Source organism: Miscanthus floridulus, chromosome 12 (genome assembly GCF_019320115.1).
Source record: "Miscanthus floridulus cultivar M001 chromosome 12, ASM1932011v1, whole genome shotgun sequence".
NCBI classification, from domain to species: Eukaryota; Viridiplantae; Streptophyta; class Magnoliopsida; order Poales; family Poaceae; genus Miscanthus; species Miscanthus floridulus.
Genome location: NC_089591.1, coordinates 4,498,591 through 4,514,512, shown reverse-complemented (window position 1 = coordinate 4,514,512; position 15,922 = coordinate 4,498,591). Strand labels below are relative to the sequence as shown.

Below are 15,922 nucleotides of genomic sequence, written 5' to 3'. Positions count from 1 at the left end.
CTTTCCAAGATCTTCAGAATTATCTTGGTACACATCACAAACATGAGGTGCATGTAATTGGATTCTAGCTCACCTTAGAAGGACACTTAATTGGCACAGAAAGAAAGCAACCTGGATTCTAGAAGCTAAAACCTAAACAAGTCACCTCAAAGTACATACGGCTTAGAGAGATTGTTAGGGAACCAATGACCAAAAAGATCAGAAATCAGATACTTTAGCCATGTTGAATACTCTCTGGACAATTTACAGAGTGAAATCAAGAACAAATAAACGTAATTGTCTGTATATGAAAATATTTTCATCTGTTCACCAGGATCCATACGCTCAGAATCTATGTCCCTGCCAAATTCAGTCAGCAGAAGCCCCTGACAAAATTGTCTATTTACTGTTTTCTCTCTTAGTTATTGTATTTTCCTTTTTGCAAAAACCCCATTTACTGTTGAATGATCTGCAGTATAGAGACCTGATTCAACAAAATATTTTCATGAGAATTCTTTATGACGAACTGTATGGAGACAGATTCTTCCATCTTTTATTTTAATTAATATTAAGTAAAATAAAATATGGTGTGAGGTTATGACATGCTTCCTGCTCCAAGCTGTATGTATTGCAAATTTGGGATAGAATCAGTACTTCCATATAGCATCTGTGCCAGTGCCCGAAACTTCAGAAGCCATCACAGCATCATCCCAATAACTTGCTCCAGCTAAGGTGTGAAGGGCATTGGCGCAGGTAGCTGGACCCCGGATCGGTAACAGTGCCGGTCCTACGATTATAAGGGCCCTCCGACGATCTCATGGTAACGGCCCCTCTCTTATAATATATATGTGCTAATTTTACTTGCAAAACGAAAACAAATTCAATAACATATTTTTAATTTAACATGTCTGATAATTATCGAGGAACAATATAAATTAAGGAATATATTTGTAGATGTATGATAATTATCGAGGAATAATGTAGATTAAAAAAATAATATATTTGTTTTCTTTTCTCACCCATGACAAATGTTTCTTAGGTAACATTATAAAATTTTAACATATAAATTAGAAGAAAAATATAACTATATGGGTACAAAGTACTAGAAGTCTGGAATACTATACAAATAATTAATTTGAATTAAAAATAAAAAGGAAAAAAATACCTTGGGCCTAAACAACTAATCGGTGATCGCAATTCATAAGAAGAAAAGAATCAAGATATCGTCGTCGTGGAGCCCTGCCTGGCTGCCGTCCTCGTGCGTTGTGTCCGTGTCTCCGGTAGTCTAGCTCTTCGCAGTGGCGCGGCTAGCAAGCTCCGCGCGTGTAAGGCGCACGTCCCTAACTCACGATCAGAGTGTGTTGTGTGCAGCGTGACTCCTCACCTCCTCTCTATCCGAGGGCCGTGGAGAAAGGAAACTAGAAAAGAAATGTCAATGTTGTCTTTTTGGACCGCCTAACCAGATCTATGTCTCTCTTCTTATTAGTTTGCTAATGCTTAATGGACTATAGGACCTGAGGGTATACCTGGGTTTGGGCCCCTCCTCCGCTTGGGTCCTCGGCCGTCGCACCTCGTGGCCCACCGTTAGGGCCGGCACTGATCGGTAATGGCACGGGGTTTATCGGTGAAGATTTAGTTAGAATGTAGGTTTTTCTTTGTCGTCGTACGAAACACTCGTGAACCCAGCATGAGAACTAGGGAACCTAATGGCCTATCTGTCAATTCCTCAAACTAGCGAACCAGGCCTTCCCAGGTCCCAATAAGCCGAGCCTAGCTACTCCCCTCAAGGAAGGGAAAAAAAAACGCAAAAGCTATTTCGCGACCAGGCGCGCTTCTGCGTGACCGCGCGACTCGCGTGGCGTGGCCTGGCCTGCTTGCATGCGTACGCGGCCTGGCCTGCTTGCACGTGCATCTCGCTTCCATGCGGCCTGGACTGGCCTGCTTGCATGCTCTACGGAGGGTACGGTGGCGGCATGGCGTCGGTTTTTTTCTTTTTTGTTTTCTTTAGTTTTTCATTTTCTATTTTTTAATTTTAGTTAAATTTCTTAGTTGTCAACTTCAGTTTCAGTCTTATTTTTTATATTTATGTTTTTTTATTTTTTCAGTTTCTGTTAATTTCAGTTTCATTTTTTTATTGTTGCTACTTTAGTTTTCAATTTTAGTTTTTTTTGTGGTTGTCAATTTCATTTATATTTCGTTTATTATTTTTTATTGCTGTATTTGTAGTTCCTATTTTAAGGCTTTTAGTCTTTTTTTCCTTTTTTTTAGTTTCAGTTTTCAGTGAAGTTTTTTTTTATTTTTTTGTTTCAGTTTTCAGTCACCCTTTTAGGTTCGAATGTCTTTCTAAATCCTGCATATTAGTTGTCTCACCTGCAATATATGTAACACCCTAAAATTTGCCACTTTTTTAAAATAGAGTTAAAATTATTTATTTGTGAATTTTTGTGCACATGAAAACATAGGAAAATAAAAATTTTCATTAATTTAAAATTTATCATATGGTAGAAACATGTTTGTCGCATTCATGCCGGTCGCACCTCGTGTTTCTATGTGCAAAATGTATTTTTTTACGTTTAGGAGACGAATATCTATCTCTAGGAATTTTCCAGCTTCTTTCTGGAATTTAATTCCTACCTCATTCGCCTTAATCTTTATGTTCCAAGTTTCCAACAATATTTTTATGAGCTTCAAATACTATATTTGGGTTCCTCATGTTCCATAATGTCTTTGGGAAATTTTCCCAAATTTTCGGAGGTCTCGGAGTATTTTTGTGGTTTAAATATCAATTCTGGACCTTTCTAGAATTATTTTAGTCATGAAATTAATTAATTCCGAAAATAATAAATCTCTCATTTTTTTCCCAACGCTCAAAGCTCATGTGCAATAATCCTAATAAATCTCAAAGGCCCATGCATTTATTTACTAATGGGCTTTAATGTTTATTTAGGCCCATTAGTGCAGGTGGATGGTGCAACGTCAATTAGTACCATATCGCTAGTTGACGTGGATGTGGGAAGTTTTTCTTCTTATATATATCAACCAACCCCTTGGGCAAAGCACACCAAAGCTACCATAAGGGGATCCCCTAGTTTGGGAAATCCCTCGTGTAGTAAATTATTTTTTTCTCCTCTTTCTCTCGCCGTTGCCGTCGCCGCCGCGCTACCCGTTGCCGCCCTGTCGAGTTGTACGTCATCGTTCTTCTCTTCATCGCTGGGTTTGCATGAAGGTTGGACAACGCCCTGGTGCATCTTGTTCCCTCTCAATTCCTTCAGGTTCTCTTTTGTTTGCTTCTCCTAATTGTTCCTATCGCAGTCCACGTCAAGCGCTGGGCTTTTCCTGCTGCAGTACGCCCAACCGAGAGCACTGCTGCCATTCAGTCTCACATGCGCCCACTTTCCGTGCCTCTATGCCGCCCTGCCATCGGCCAGCTCATCGTCTCTTCGCCTCAATCGCGAGCAACCATCGTCACTCTACCTGGATGAACTCGCCATCACGTAAGTCGCCCAGCTGTTGGAGTTCACTTTGCTTTCCAAGCTTAGCGTCTCGTGCCTTCGCTGGTCTAGACCACGCAAACCTCGCCTGCATCCTCGTCACAGAGCAAGCACCATGCACGGTCGATGCATGCCTAAGTGCAGATGAACATGCAAATCTGCACATATACATAGCACATTTGCCCCACACGTTTGCACGTACATGTTTTTCTTGGTTTCTGTAATCTACTTGTTAGTGACGTATGAGCTTATTAATTTAAATATTAATATGACTAATATTCATGTAACTGAAACAAGTTTAACCTCAGCGTTTCCACAAGACAAATGTCAATTCGATTAATACCAAATTAAACATGCTTTTAGCAATAATTCGCTTAGTTTAAACATGTTGCATATATGACAAACACATTTAGATGCTTTCACATGCACTTTTCTTTTATAAAAGTTAAAGTTTAATCCGATTAAATTATATGATGACTAAAACATGATTAGCTATTACTTGACTTTTGAAAACTAAATATGTTTTGATTAATCGAAATTAATACTATTCATATAGTTTTCTTAATTAAAATAAATCAAACCCGTAGTTGCTTCTTTTATAATATAAAACTCTTGATAGTCGTTTCTTTTTAACGATAGTTTCATTATCGGTGTTTCTTGCGTTCTCTCGATCGTAGCAGCGAGTTCTCTCTTAGCACGCTATTTTAAAGCTCTTGCTCTGCTGTTCTTAGTTGCTTTTATTTGTTGCTTGTATGTTTGCCTATGTGTGGTGCTTGCTACGAGTAGAACAAGATCCGTTTATGGGTGCTGAAGATCAGAAGGTGATAACCAGAAGCAAAGTATGAGAAAAATGTGAGCAAGAGTAAAATGCAAGTATAGCATGGGACCATCCTTGTTACCTATTCACCTTTAATCATTTAATTCATATTGCATGTGTCTACCTTGTTGACAATAAGGATGTCCTAGATATTTGATATCTTGTACCTTACCTTTGGGGTATTGCATTGAGTAGTATGATGCTAGTGCTCAATTAAAGACCATGATCTTGTAACTTGACTAATGGTATATGCAATAAACATTAAAAGATGCTTTTTAGCAACATGGAACAAGGGGCTAGAGCATTGGGCTGTTTATGGTGCTCTAGATTCATCTCCCTAAGGACTTATCTGTAAGTGATCATCCGGGACTTACAGTACAGCTGTGAGGGCTACATGGCTCTGGCTTTAGCTCAGTATGAGGACCTTTTCTAGCTTGTTAGTGGTTACCTTTATTGGCGTAAGAATGGCTTGCCGAATCGGGTATAGTGCGGCCTCTGTCCCCATGTGTATAGGCTGCGTGTCAATGTGCCATCGGGAAGGGGGGCTCTAGATCTGTTTGCCGAGTGAATCTAATGGCCCTAACTTGTTAGACGAACCTTTAAAAGGCTTCATAGTGAACCCTGCTGACCTTCCTTGGTAGTGGGTCAAGAGGCTGATCACCTTGGGCGAAAGGGTAAATCACGACTCACAGTGAAAGTGTACAACCTCTGCAGAGTGTAAAACTGGTATATCAGCCGTGCTCACGGTCACGAGCGGCCTTGGAACATTTACGGAATAGATGATGAACACAGATGATACTGATGATGAAGATGCTCATTAATGGTTAATTGTTTATGCTATTCATTATTCATGTTTAGCTGATCATGTGTTTATGGACTTGAGATAAACTTGTTGCTACTCAATTGCTAAAATCATGACTCATTAAAAGCTAATCGCAGTTAAACCAGTGTCAGCCTTTTGAGCCTCATGAACCCCATGTTATATTTGTTGAGTACGACATGTACTTACGCTTGCTTTATTTTTCAATTATTTGGATAAAAATCCCGGATGGGTACCAGATTACTAGAGTTTGGAGCAATTAGGCTTGTGATCAACCAGTCAGTTGTCCCTGTGGATTTAGAGTCTTCGCCTGAAGATCGGAGTTGTCTTTACGCTGTCTATACTCTGAGGTTATAATCTTTATATTATTACGCTATGTATTTAAGCATTGTCTTTTGATATTACCTTTATTTGTAGCTATATGTGAGATTTGACTTCCTGGGCTCACATATGGTGTGTATCTGGTTTTGTTCTTAAAACCGGGTGCGACAATATATAAGTTGTCAAATGGGTAGCCATTGCACACATAGGTTGTCATAGAAGAATTTGCTCCATGCTTATGCAACAGCTTCTATTTTTTGGTTTGTTGCAATAATTTGCCCCCAAGTGTATACTATGTAATAACTTTAGTATATTTTTGGATTAGCAACTTTAGGTTTATATAGTAGTAACTTCTTTTGAATTTTTTGCCCCCCGAGCTTGTGCATACAATATAAAAACTTTAATATATTTTTGGAGTAGCAAATTTAGTATTACAATGTAGCAACTCCTTTCATAAATCTCCTAGCACAATTTTATACTTAAATTGCTATTGAAATAAAATTCTTTAAAATATAGACAAGTGGAGTCTAGTTTTGTTCGTCTCATCAAATAGAACATACCGGTGTAGACGAAATTGAAAACGGATACACAATTCAAAAGTTACAGCAATTCAAAGAAAATATTTACTTTTAGTTTTACGTGCAAGGTACAGTGGGCTTCAGTCGCCGCTGGTCGGTCGCATGCACTGAGGCTAGGGGGCTCAGTCGCCACATGCAGTTGGGCGCGAGAGGCTCAATCGCCGCGCGGCTGCATGCAGTTGGTCGCGAGAGAGGCTCAATCGCCGCGCGGCTGCATGCGGGTCGCGCAACGCACTTACTTTTGCGCGACCCGTCGCGCCCTATCCCTGTCCAAAAAAAAAAAGCCTCCAAGCCTGACGCAAACGAAGCTACTTCCAAGCCTATTTATCGGCTTATCTCCCATTCGTGCCATTCATGGCTCTGAGGACATTATAGTGCCATCTGCACTGTCTCAGCCTCTCAGGGTTGCTCAGTCGTCTCACAGATGTCTCAGCCAGTGCAGGGGCATCTTCGATCTGGTTCCCTCTGCCCCCCACCCCACCCCCCAAAAAGCGTACTTGTATAACTATTATGTAATATATCACCCAACCTACATGATATTAACACGTTGACAGAACATGTAACTAGGCAATCACATGTCAACTGGGCCAACAAAATGTAAGTGAAGTCTACAACTGCCCAACTGCAGAAAATTGTACATTGCGGTCGGGGAAAACATACAACAATGCAGAGAGCCCAGGGATCCTGACATGCTACATTCAACAGATTCGCCATAGCAGCTCCGTTCCTACATTTATCACCATGGCCACCTTTGACACCGGAATAATCCCTGGCAGCAACGGATAGATCACATCTGCATGTCTATTGCAAGAGAAGAAGCGGTGGCTTGACACCGGAATAATCCCTGGCAACATCGGACGGATCACATCTGCATGTCTATTGCGAGAGAAGACGCGGTGGCTACCTTCTCCCTTAGATTGAACTTCCTTGCTATATAAGGCCGGACATCTTCAACGCCGACCAAGCTTTCTAAGAACGGGAGCAATTTCATCAGCTCCGTGTCATTGGGATCATCAAACCAGCTTTCTATTGGAATGCCATTGTCCAACTGGAATCCAAAGGCCTGCACCAAGGAAAGCAGCTTTACATTCAAATCCTCCCAAAACCCAACCAGCGAACAACTATAAGCTAATTCAACAGGAATAATGCAGATGTACTGATAACAGCTGCGCATGATCCAAAAGATCAATGATGCTACTGCTAAAGACACTCACGCTCAGAACTACAAAAGGTCCTGCTACTCCGAAAGCCCAGCATCTCTTAGGTCTGAATATGATTTGTCATCAAATGCTCCCAGGGACTGGCCTCTATCCAGGGAACAGTAAAAATAAGATTCTACTTATTTCTTCAATACGATACTTATCAGTTTATATTAGCTATCCCAATAATTCTGAGAAGCTATGCAATGCCCAGGAAGTACCAAGAACCACGACGTGCAAGAATTTCCCACGAATTCATTATTCTTTCATAGCATGTGAACACTGAATGGTCCCAACCAAAAAATTCAAGGACATTGTAGGCACTGAATGAAAATGCTAACGATAAGGGTAAAACACATGCATGTCAGTGGTGAAAACAAATGGCCCTACCAGGCTGGGTAAAATAAAGATGCTCATTTGAATGAAGGCCGAATGGAAAGGAATCCTCTGCAAAAGGGGGAAAAAGATACAATAGTGCATACCTGCGGAGAATTATCAACAATCATTACACGAGTTAAGTCACGTCCAAGTACTGTCAGATCCTTCATGTAGTTTCCCTCCACATAGACACAAGATTCTCGATAAACACGATGGCGGAACAACTTTCTTTTGGGATCAAGAACATTGAGAAGTTGCTCCGCATAAATGCTTTGACTAGCAGTGAAAATAATTGTCTCAAACATGCTGGCAACCCTCTCCAAGAATTCCTTGAGATAGGGGCGGCATCGAACATATATTGTGTGCTCTCTAAAGTTAAAATGAACTGGAAATGTGAAATCAGCATCCTCACAGTGTTCAAGAGTTGAATGCACAAGTGTCTCTGCATTGTACCAAGACAAACACGAAATTAACATCAATGTGGGAAATGAATGATAATCTAAAACTTATATCTAAGTGGCAGTAACAAAGCCCAGACAAGAGAAAAAGAAGTAAATCCGATGCTTTGGTCCAAAGCATGGTTCTAGGCAAGTTTCTGGGAACTACTAAGTGCAGGATTACTGCCATACAGCAAGCAATCTAGTTTACATCAAATAACCAAGATCTACGTCCATGTTGAATCTGAGTTCTGAAAGACCATGATAGTGATATAGTCATGGTACAAATACATCAGTCTGCAAAAACAATATCTGCCTTCTGTTCTACTAGATTTAGCCAACATGTGGAGTACTGGAGTTCATCTTGTTATAACACAGACCAGCCCCTAGCTGCAGGAAAATTGTTCTAAGACAACAAAATTAGACCAGTACTTGCTAGTTCCATTCTTTCACTAATTAGTAGTCTTAGATGGATTCATGCTTTAAACTTAAGCATTCTAGAGGCAGCAGACATTCTGCAGTTTTGAACAACAAAATAACATGAATAAGCAGCTTTGGTTGCAGTTACTCGTAGAAATGGCTATAGAAGGCTATTAAATGCAGTATTGAAGACTGTTAAGTGTGTATATAGCCAATAGTTCATACCATCCAGATCAAGTACAAGAGTCATCGTAGGACAACTCCGGGTCTGCTTTGGAAGGAGAACAGGGCGAAACTTGGGGACCACCATAGATAAATCAGGTAAATCTTTGATAAAAGAGTACGGGTCAAAATCATCATACTCTTCAGTCTCCTCAGCTTCACCATAACCTTCTGTTGAGGTAGAATCTTGACTCTGTTCATCAATGCACTCCAGCTTAGACTGCTGCATAGCAAGATATATTGCTGACACTTCTGATGAAAGGTTTCCCAGTTCACTGTACTCATCCACTTCAAGCAATGTGCTTTGCCCAGCTGATTGCGAATTTAGTGTGCAAGAGTGGTCATTTATCCCATCACGAGTGTCACATGCAAGGTTTGACCCAGATTTTAGGCTAGCTTCCTTACTACCATGAACATGTGTTGCTTGTTCTTCTAAGCCTGCATGATCAATAATCAAGTAATGAAGTAACAAGGAATGAAAACTAAAAATGAATAGCACAGACATGGTAACATGACATGCAAATAGCACGAATGATGCACCAACAGTCAACAGCACTACCAAAAGATTATATAGGTATACCTTGGGTTCAGAAACACAGAACATAAAACCAGCCATGGGAAAACACAAACAAATCAACAAGCAGCAATGAATGTATAAGCACAGTGTAACACTTAAATGTTCTAAACTTCTAGGAAGATCAAGGTATCCAATTGTTCAAGTGAACATATAAATTTCCTACCATGAAAGCCTGACATAAAAATATATTTCTTTAAAACAAATTATTCATAAATTGTTCTCCATGTATCCTTCCAGAAGTGAATTACTCAGGAGAAAGGTGAAACAGGGAAATATAATCATTATGAGTCAAGCATCAGCAGGAGTGAAATACTACAATATGACAGCCAGAGTGCAAAACTGTTCCGAAAGACTGAATAAGAAATTTAGTATTGTAATAGAATTAACCCAAACAACGACAACAACATGAAACTTCAAAAAGGACGATAAACAACCAAAACAGAACTAAAAAGTTTTTCAAGTGGTGTCGCCAAATTATCATTATATGTTATAAAGGCGCTGCCATCTAACACAAAATTACCAATGTTTTATCTGTTTGCACCACTCAATTAATGTACGGAGAAATAAGTCTTGTGTCAAACAACTCTCACACAATGGTGCGTAATAGAAAGAATCATCGATTGATGTTTAATTGAAAGCATTTTGTTTAAGATGTTTCGTGCCTCATATAATATCCCGCAAGACGTCATACAGAAGTCACTGTCTAAAAGAATTAATTTAAACAAAGTTAAACAATTTAAAACGCTAAGATGTGAGTATTAAATTTCTCAACAAAACAGTTAGCAATGAAAAAGACTCTGCCTGAAAATACATTTAATCCTAGCAAAAGAAAATATTAAAACATTAAAAATGTCTCCATGTACCAAAAAAAAGGATAAGGAGCAACAAATCAGACAATTTTATTATCTCTATACCTTTAGATAGGTTATTCAGACCACCTTCCTTGTGATGATGATACGTTGGAGAGAATATGGAATCATTGGGACGATCATCTGCAACACCATCAGAGTGCTGGGCCAAGAAATATAAATATTATAAAAGAATGAGTATGCATGCTAATAAATAATATAAGATAAAAAGTAAGTCTACTGTTATGGTTAAAACAAAAAACCTAACATCAGACCCAGGAATATACTAAAACAAAGTTATTACTACATCAGGGGGGGGGGGGGGGGTCTATGCACCAAAGGTAAACTAACACAGTTGGCGCAAAATGAGCAACTCATACTTGGCTGATACTTATCTAACACCTGACTAAAAGAAGGATAGCAAACTACATACATAACAACAACCAAACTATCACATCTCTATTCACTTCAGTTTTTCTTGGAAGAAATTAACAACACAGATATTAAGTAACGGAAATACAGCAAAAAAAGGTTAAGTAACTTCAGTCTAAATTTCGACAACAAGAACTCTACCTGCAGGTCTGGGGGGATGCAAGGGGCCACCTGAGGTGCATCATTTTCAGCATCAGTTGTATCACATGAAACTAACAGCTTCCTTTCTCCTATAGAATGCTTCTTGGAAGTGAAACCAACTGCATGGTAACAACACAATTGTAGCAATCAGATCCAGTCAATGCTCCCATCCTAATAGTAAATCAACTTGATAGAACATCAGAAGTAACATCTGAGCACCAGAGAGGCACCAGAAACACCTCCAACAATTCAATGATGAGTAAAAACCAACCCTTTTTCCAAAGCAGTGTCAAAATAATTAGAGGGCTAATAAGTACTTGTAGGACAATGGCTTTCTTCAGATTGGACACAAGATGATTAAAAGAAAAGGTTTATACACAAGATGTATCATCAATTTAACAATATCATACTACAGATGAAATATAATAAGAATAAAACATATCAACCAAAGTTTCGATGGAACTTTACCAGGTCTCTGCTTCTTGGAAGAAGATGTGATGAGATCAGTTACTTTCTTTTCAGCCACTGTAGATTGAGTTGCCCTTCTGGATGGCCTACTTGTCTTAGGATTGGCACGATCACCAGCTGCATTTTTTGCAGCACCCTTTTTTCGTGTTTGCATTGTTATTATCAGGTACGCCTCAAAACAACTGACTCATGCAACAGAAGAACACCGTAGAACAAGTTTCCTTGACCACTTCCAGCTGAAATCGATAATAAGAGAATATAAACAAGTTAATCAAGGAAATTCTGCAAAGTACCAATGCAAGAAAATGAATTTCTGTATTTCACAATAAGTAGAGTCCTGACATCAGATGTTGCAACAAAACTATAAATACTGATCAACAACAAACATAAAGAAACCACAAAATCAGACACGAAACGTTGATTGATAGTTGCAACTTTCAAATGAAGGCAACATGTTTTATAGTTATAAGGGTCTGTGTATGGAATAGACATATCCATTGACACTAGAAAAACTGTGGAGGGGTTAGTTTTAGACTGATAATACAGTTCCAAGGGCAGTTTGATCCCACATAAATTGGATTGATCACCAAGCTAAGTAAAATGAACAACCATGGGCCAGAAATATTTCCTACAAGGTCACCTAGGCATCACCCTTCATCTAGTTGCAGGCACCCTACAAGTCAAACATAAGCACATCTAGAAGTGAACAACCCTAGTAAACCCTGACCAGAAGCAGCCAGTGGTTCATGCCACAACTTGCATACCCGAACAAACACTGGAATCACTTTTTCTTATGATCCACACCATCCAGTAAGTACAAGAGAGCTTAGGCATTAACCAATTTTTTCCCCAGCTATAGCACTCGTGGTGCACAGACACAGAATGCAGCATTCGTGCAAGACCAACCATACTGGAAAAACTCCCCCAACATTCCCACCTCGAAATGCCCGAAAATTCGAATCACAGATGCACACGCCTCCCCCGAAGCAGACTTACATTTGAACCCCATAACCGCGCTCCAACACAGCTGACATCGCGCACCGAGGCAAGCGGAAATACAGGTGTATCCACCAACACTTGGCCTTCAAATGCTCGAGTCTGCAAAATCGGCCGCGCAGATGCGCGCAGCTCACAATTTGAAACCCAGAACCGCGCCCTAACACGACTAACATTCGCGCGTTGAAGTGAGCGGAAATACGAGAAGGAAGCACCCCTAAACCGGCAGCATTGCTCGAGACCGCGCAGCTAATCAGGCGAAACGGGCCGTTCGCCCGAATCGAGGAGCGCGAGGCCTGCAGGACCAGGGAGGGGAATGTCTCTTACCCGGAGCGGAGGAGGAGGGGAACCCCGCGAGCTCGAGCCCTCCTGCGCGAGCGGCGGCGGTGTGATTTGGCTCCAGCCGCCGAAGCCCCAAACCCTAAGCAATCCTGCGCCGACGAGGAGGTGCGGGTGACCGGGCGGACGAGGTGCGTCGGGTGTCGGCGGAGCGCACCGGCGGTGACCCGGGGAGGGGCGGCAAAGGCGGACGGCGTAGCGCAGGTGCCGGGATCCGGTGGCGGAGGTGCCTCGAGCGGCGGCGTGTCGCCGGGGGCTGAAACCCTAGTCGCCCCTATTCGCCTCCGGGGCCGACGCGGGGTTTTGCGGGGTGGAAGGAGGGGAGGGGAATGACGCGCAGCGAAAGCGACTGAAACGCTCACTCACATGCTGAATGAAGCCAACCAGTTTACCATACCAGTCGTCGGTTCCGACCGACGGGACCCACATGGAGAGTGACAGATACAAGGAGGGCACGCGTCCCCCTTGACCTTGACTCGCGGCTGACGTGTGCAGGTGTGCTCGGCGTGCCACTCACGACCACGAAACATGTTCCGATGAGGTGAGAAAATTTGTTGTGTCTAAGGGCCTCTGCTGAATTCAGTTTATTTTTCGCAAAAAAAACATAGGAGCAGGAAAAAGTCCCATGTTCAAAGGGAGCCTAAACGTTTTAACGATGCCTATTTTTTTTAACTTTTTTTAGAAAAATACATTTAGGCCTCTGGTTTTTTTTTTTTTTTACTCTAGGCTCGGCGCCGACGTGAACAATGTCTTGACGCCATAGATCTCAGCGCCGAGGTTGCCTAACAAGTGGGCCGCCTTCCCTTTCCTTACCATTCTATAGTTTTCTCTCGTTCTCATCTCTCTCGTCTTGTCGTTTTCACGAGCAATCTGCCTCACCGCCTCTCCGCCACCAGCTCGTCCTCCTCACCGCTGCCGCCCTGCCGTCCCTGCGCCTCCTCCCCTCCGAATCCTCTACCCGCGTGCCTGCCCCCGCCTGGGCCCACAGCTGCCCGCCTCCCCGTCCTTTCGTAGCTGGCCGCTGGGCGCTCTTGCCGGTGCCCGCATCTCCAGCTCGCCAGGGACGCGAGGCAGCACCGGTCAGGGGCACACAGAAGGGCCCTCGGGTGGCGGCTACACCCCCGGAGCAGGCCCGGCCTCCCCTCGTTGTCTCCACATAGGGAGGCCAAAAGGAATCTAAACAATGCCTAGAGGTGGGTGAATAGGCATATCTAAAAAATTCTATACAAACTCAAAATCAAATGTTCAGCAACTGTTAGAAGTCCTAATAGTTTGAGCCGGAACTTCCAGCAGTCGGAAGTTCTGACGCAAATAGCCGGGAGTTCCGACTCCTACGTGCATTTTACTACAAGTGCTAAAATAAACTTTGAGTGCAAGATTTTCTTATAACCCCCACTTTCAAGTGGTTAGGTAGATACGTAGAGTCACTCCGTTGACGCCGAAATGCTTCCACTCCGTAGATCGAGTCAAAACACTAGGAAATGCTTGGAGAGAAGAGAGACAACCAAGAACAAATATGATAGCACAATTCACAACAACAACAACAACAACAAGCACGCGAGACACAAGGATTTATTCCGTGGTTTGGCAACCCCACAAAGGAGCTCCTATGTCCTCGTTGTTGAGGTGACCACAAAGGCCGGAGTCTCTTCCATCTCCTTGCCTCTCTCAAGGAAACCACAAAGGTTACTTGAGCTTTCCACTAAGAAAACGAGGGTAATACAAACTTTCCAAGGCTCTTTCACAAGATGGAAGCTCTTGGACGATGCCTAGCCGGCTAGGAGCAAAGATTCAAGAGTAATAGATGCAAATTCAACCGGTTTGACAAAGAAATCAAGTGCTCAAGCTTCTCGAATTGATTCTCTCACTCAATCCACTCTCCTTTCGCTCAAATCCTTAGAGAAATCGAAGTTAGGAGCAAAGGAGAAAGGAGAGGGGAGTTTTGAATGCTTGGGAACTCTTTTGGACAGAGTTAGGTTGTAATGAATGAGTGGGTAACGGTTAGAAGAGAGGAGAGAGCTATTTATACTCTTAGGCAAATTTAACCATTCAGATCCGCGTCAAAAGTTCCGACACGGATTGCCTGAACTTTCGGCTCTAAATAAAAACATTGTTCATACACGCAGACAGTTGGACTGACTCGGCCGGAGTCGGAACTCCCGGCGGCTGCCGGGACTTCCGACTCGCGTCGGTACTTCTGACGGCCAACCGAGCCTGGCGACTAAGTCCAAGAGCGCCGGGACTTCCGATGGTAGTCGGGACTTCCGATGGTAGTCGGGACCTCCGACTGCCAGAACTTGCAGCAAACGCCAAGACTTCCGACTATCAAAAGTCCACAACCTATATCTAGGTGTTCGTGAGGTGATTTAGTGTCACTCTTTTGATTTTTTTATGCTTGAGCACTCTATCTTCCTTGAACCACCTAAACTTGCGTCCCTCTTTATAGTACCATGAACCTAAAACCCAAAACAAGAAATGGAAACAATGGAGATCTCTTTGAGTTCGTCTGCCTTTTATACTTCAAGAATTGAGGAATATCATTTCATCTTAGATCAACTCTTTAAAATTTTTATGGGACTAAAGCTGCAATATATCTCATTAAAATCTCATTAGTCCCTAATCTGAATGTCATCAATACACCAAAACCCACATAGGGGGCAAATAAACTTTCAGAGGCACGCATTAGCCGATAGTGCCCCCGTAGGAGGCCCTCTGCTACGGTGGCCGCCACCGGCGCTCGATGCCTCCCTTGGCCTGACGCCTCCCCGCCACTCTCCCCTACCACACAAGCACAATAACATACTCAGTTAACTTAGTTCCTCTAGAATGGTAGCTTAGTTTGGTAATTTAGGTATTGGTTAGTTAACGAGTTAGTTATAGTTAGCTAGTTTAGTACATAGTTAATTAATTAGTTTTTACTTAGTGGTTTTGATATGTAACATAGTTGGTTAGTGATTTAGCGATTTAGATAGATAGATAGATGGTTAGTTAGTTAGTTAGTTAACTAGTTTTTTAGACAGTTATTTACTTAGTTAGATCATAGATAGTTAGTCAGTTAGTTAGATAGGTTGTTAGTAGTAGTTATAGTGAGTACTCCCTCGGTTCCAAATTATAAGTCGCTTTGACTTTTTTGGTACATCCATTTTGCTATGTATGTAGATATAATAATATGTCTAGATATGTAGCAAAATGGATGTACCAAAAAAGTCAAAGCGACTTATAATTTAGAATGGAGGGAGTAGTATTTAGTTAGTTACTTTGTTACCTACATAGTATTTAGCTACTTACTAGGTACTTTTTAGCTAGTATCTAATATCCAATTTCGACTAAATGCATTAAGTTTGGTTTTCTGTATGAACTAGATGGACAATGTAGTCATCCTATATCATGGAGGCAGTGTGGACAGAGATGATTATGGAAATGTTTGCTTTGTTAGAATGCAAAGCGTGCCTCTGTTAT

General features: G+C 41.7%; 1 protein-coding gene and 1 long non-coding RNA gene across 2 annotated transcripts; one reads left to right on the top strand and one right to left on the bottom strand.

The window, feature by feature from the left end:
• The first annotated feature begins 3,071 nt into the window (after nucleotides 1-3,071).
• Nucleotides 3,072-4,322, top strand: LOC136497883 (uncharacterized). Its single transcript, XR_010769458.1, has 3 exons — nucleotides 3,072-3,205; nucleotides 3,292-3,473; nucleotides 4,257-4,322. It is a non-coding gene; the product is annotated as an uncharacterized lncRNA (long non-coding RNA).
• A 2,184-nt stretch (nucleotides 4,323-6,506) lies between these two features.
• Nucleotides 6,507-12,829, bottom strand: LOC136497804 (uncharacterized). The gene is made up of 7 exons (XM_066493662.1): nucleotides 12,452-12,829; nucleotides 11,129-11,364; nucleotides 10,661-10,779; nucleotides 10,154-10,250; nucleotides 8,666-9,100; nucleotides 7,688-8,025; nucleotides 6,507-7,069 (listed from the first exon to the last, which is right to left on the bottom strand). Exons 2-7 carry the CDS (start codon nucleotides 11,280-11,282, stop codon nucleotides 6,869-6,871), a joined length of 1,344 nt encoding a protein of 447 aa, XP_066349759.1. The 5' UTR covers nucleotides 11,283-11,364; nucleotides 12,452-12,829; the 3' UTR covers nucleotides 6,507-6,868.
• Nucleotides 12,830-15,922: the final 3,093 nt, after the last annotated feature.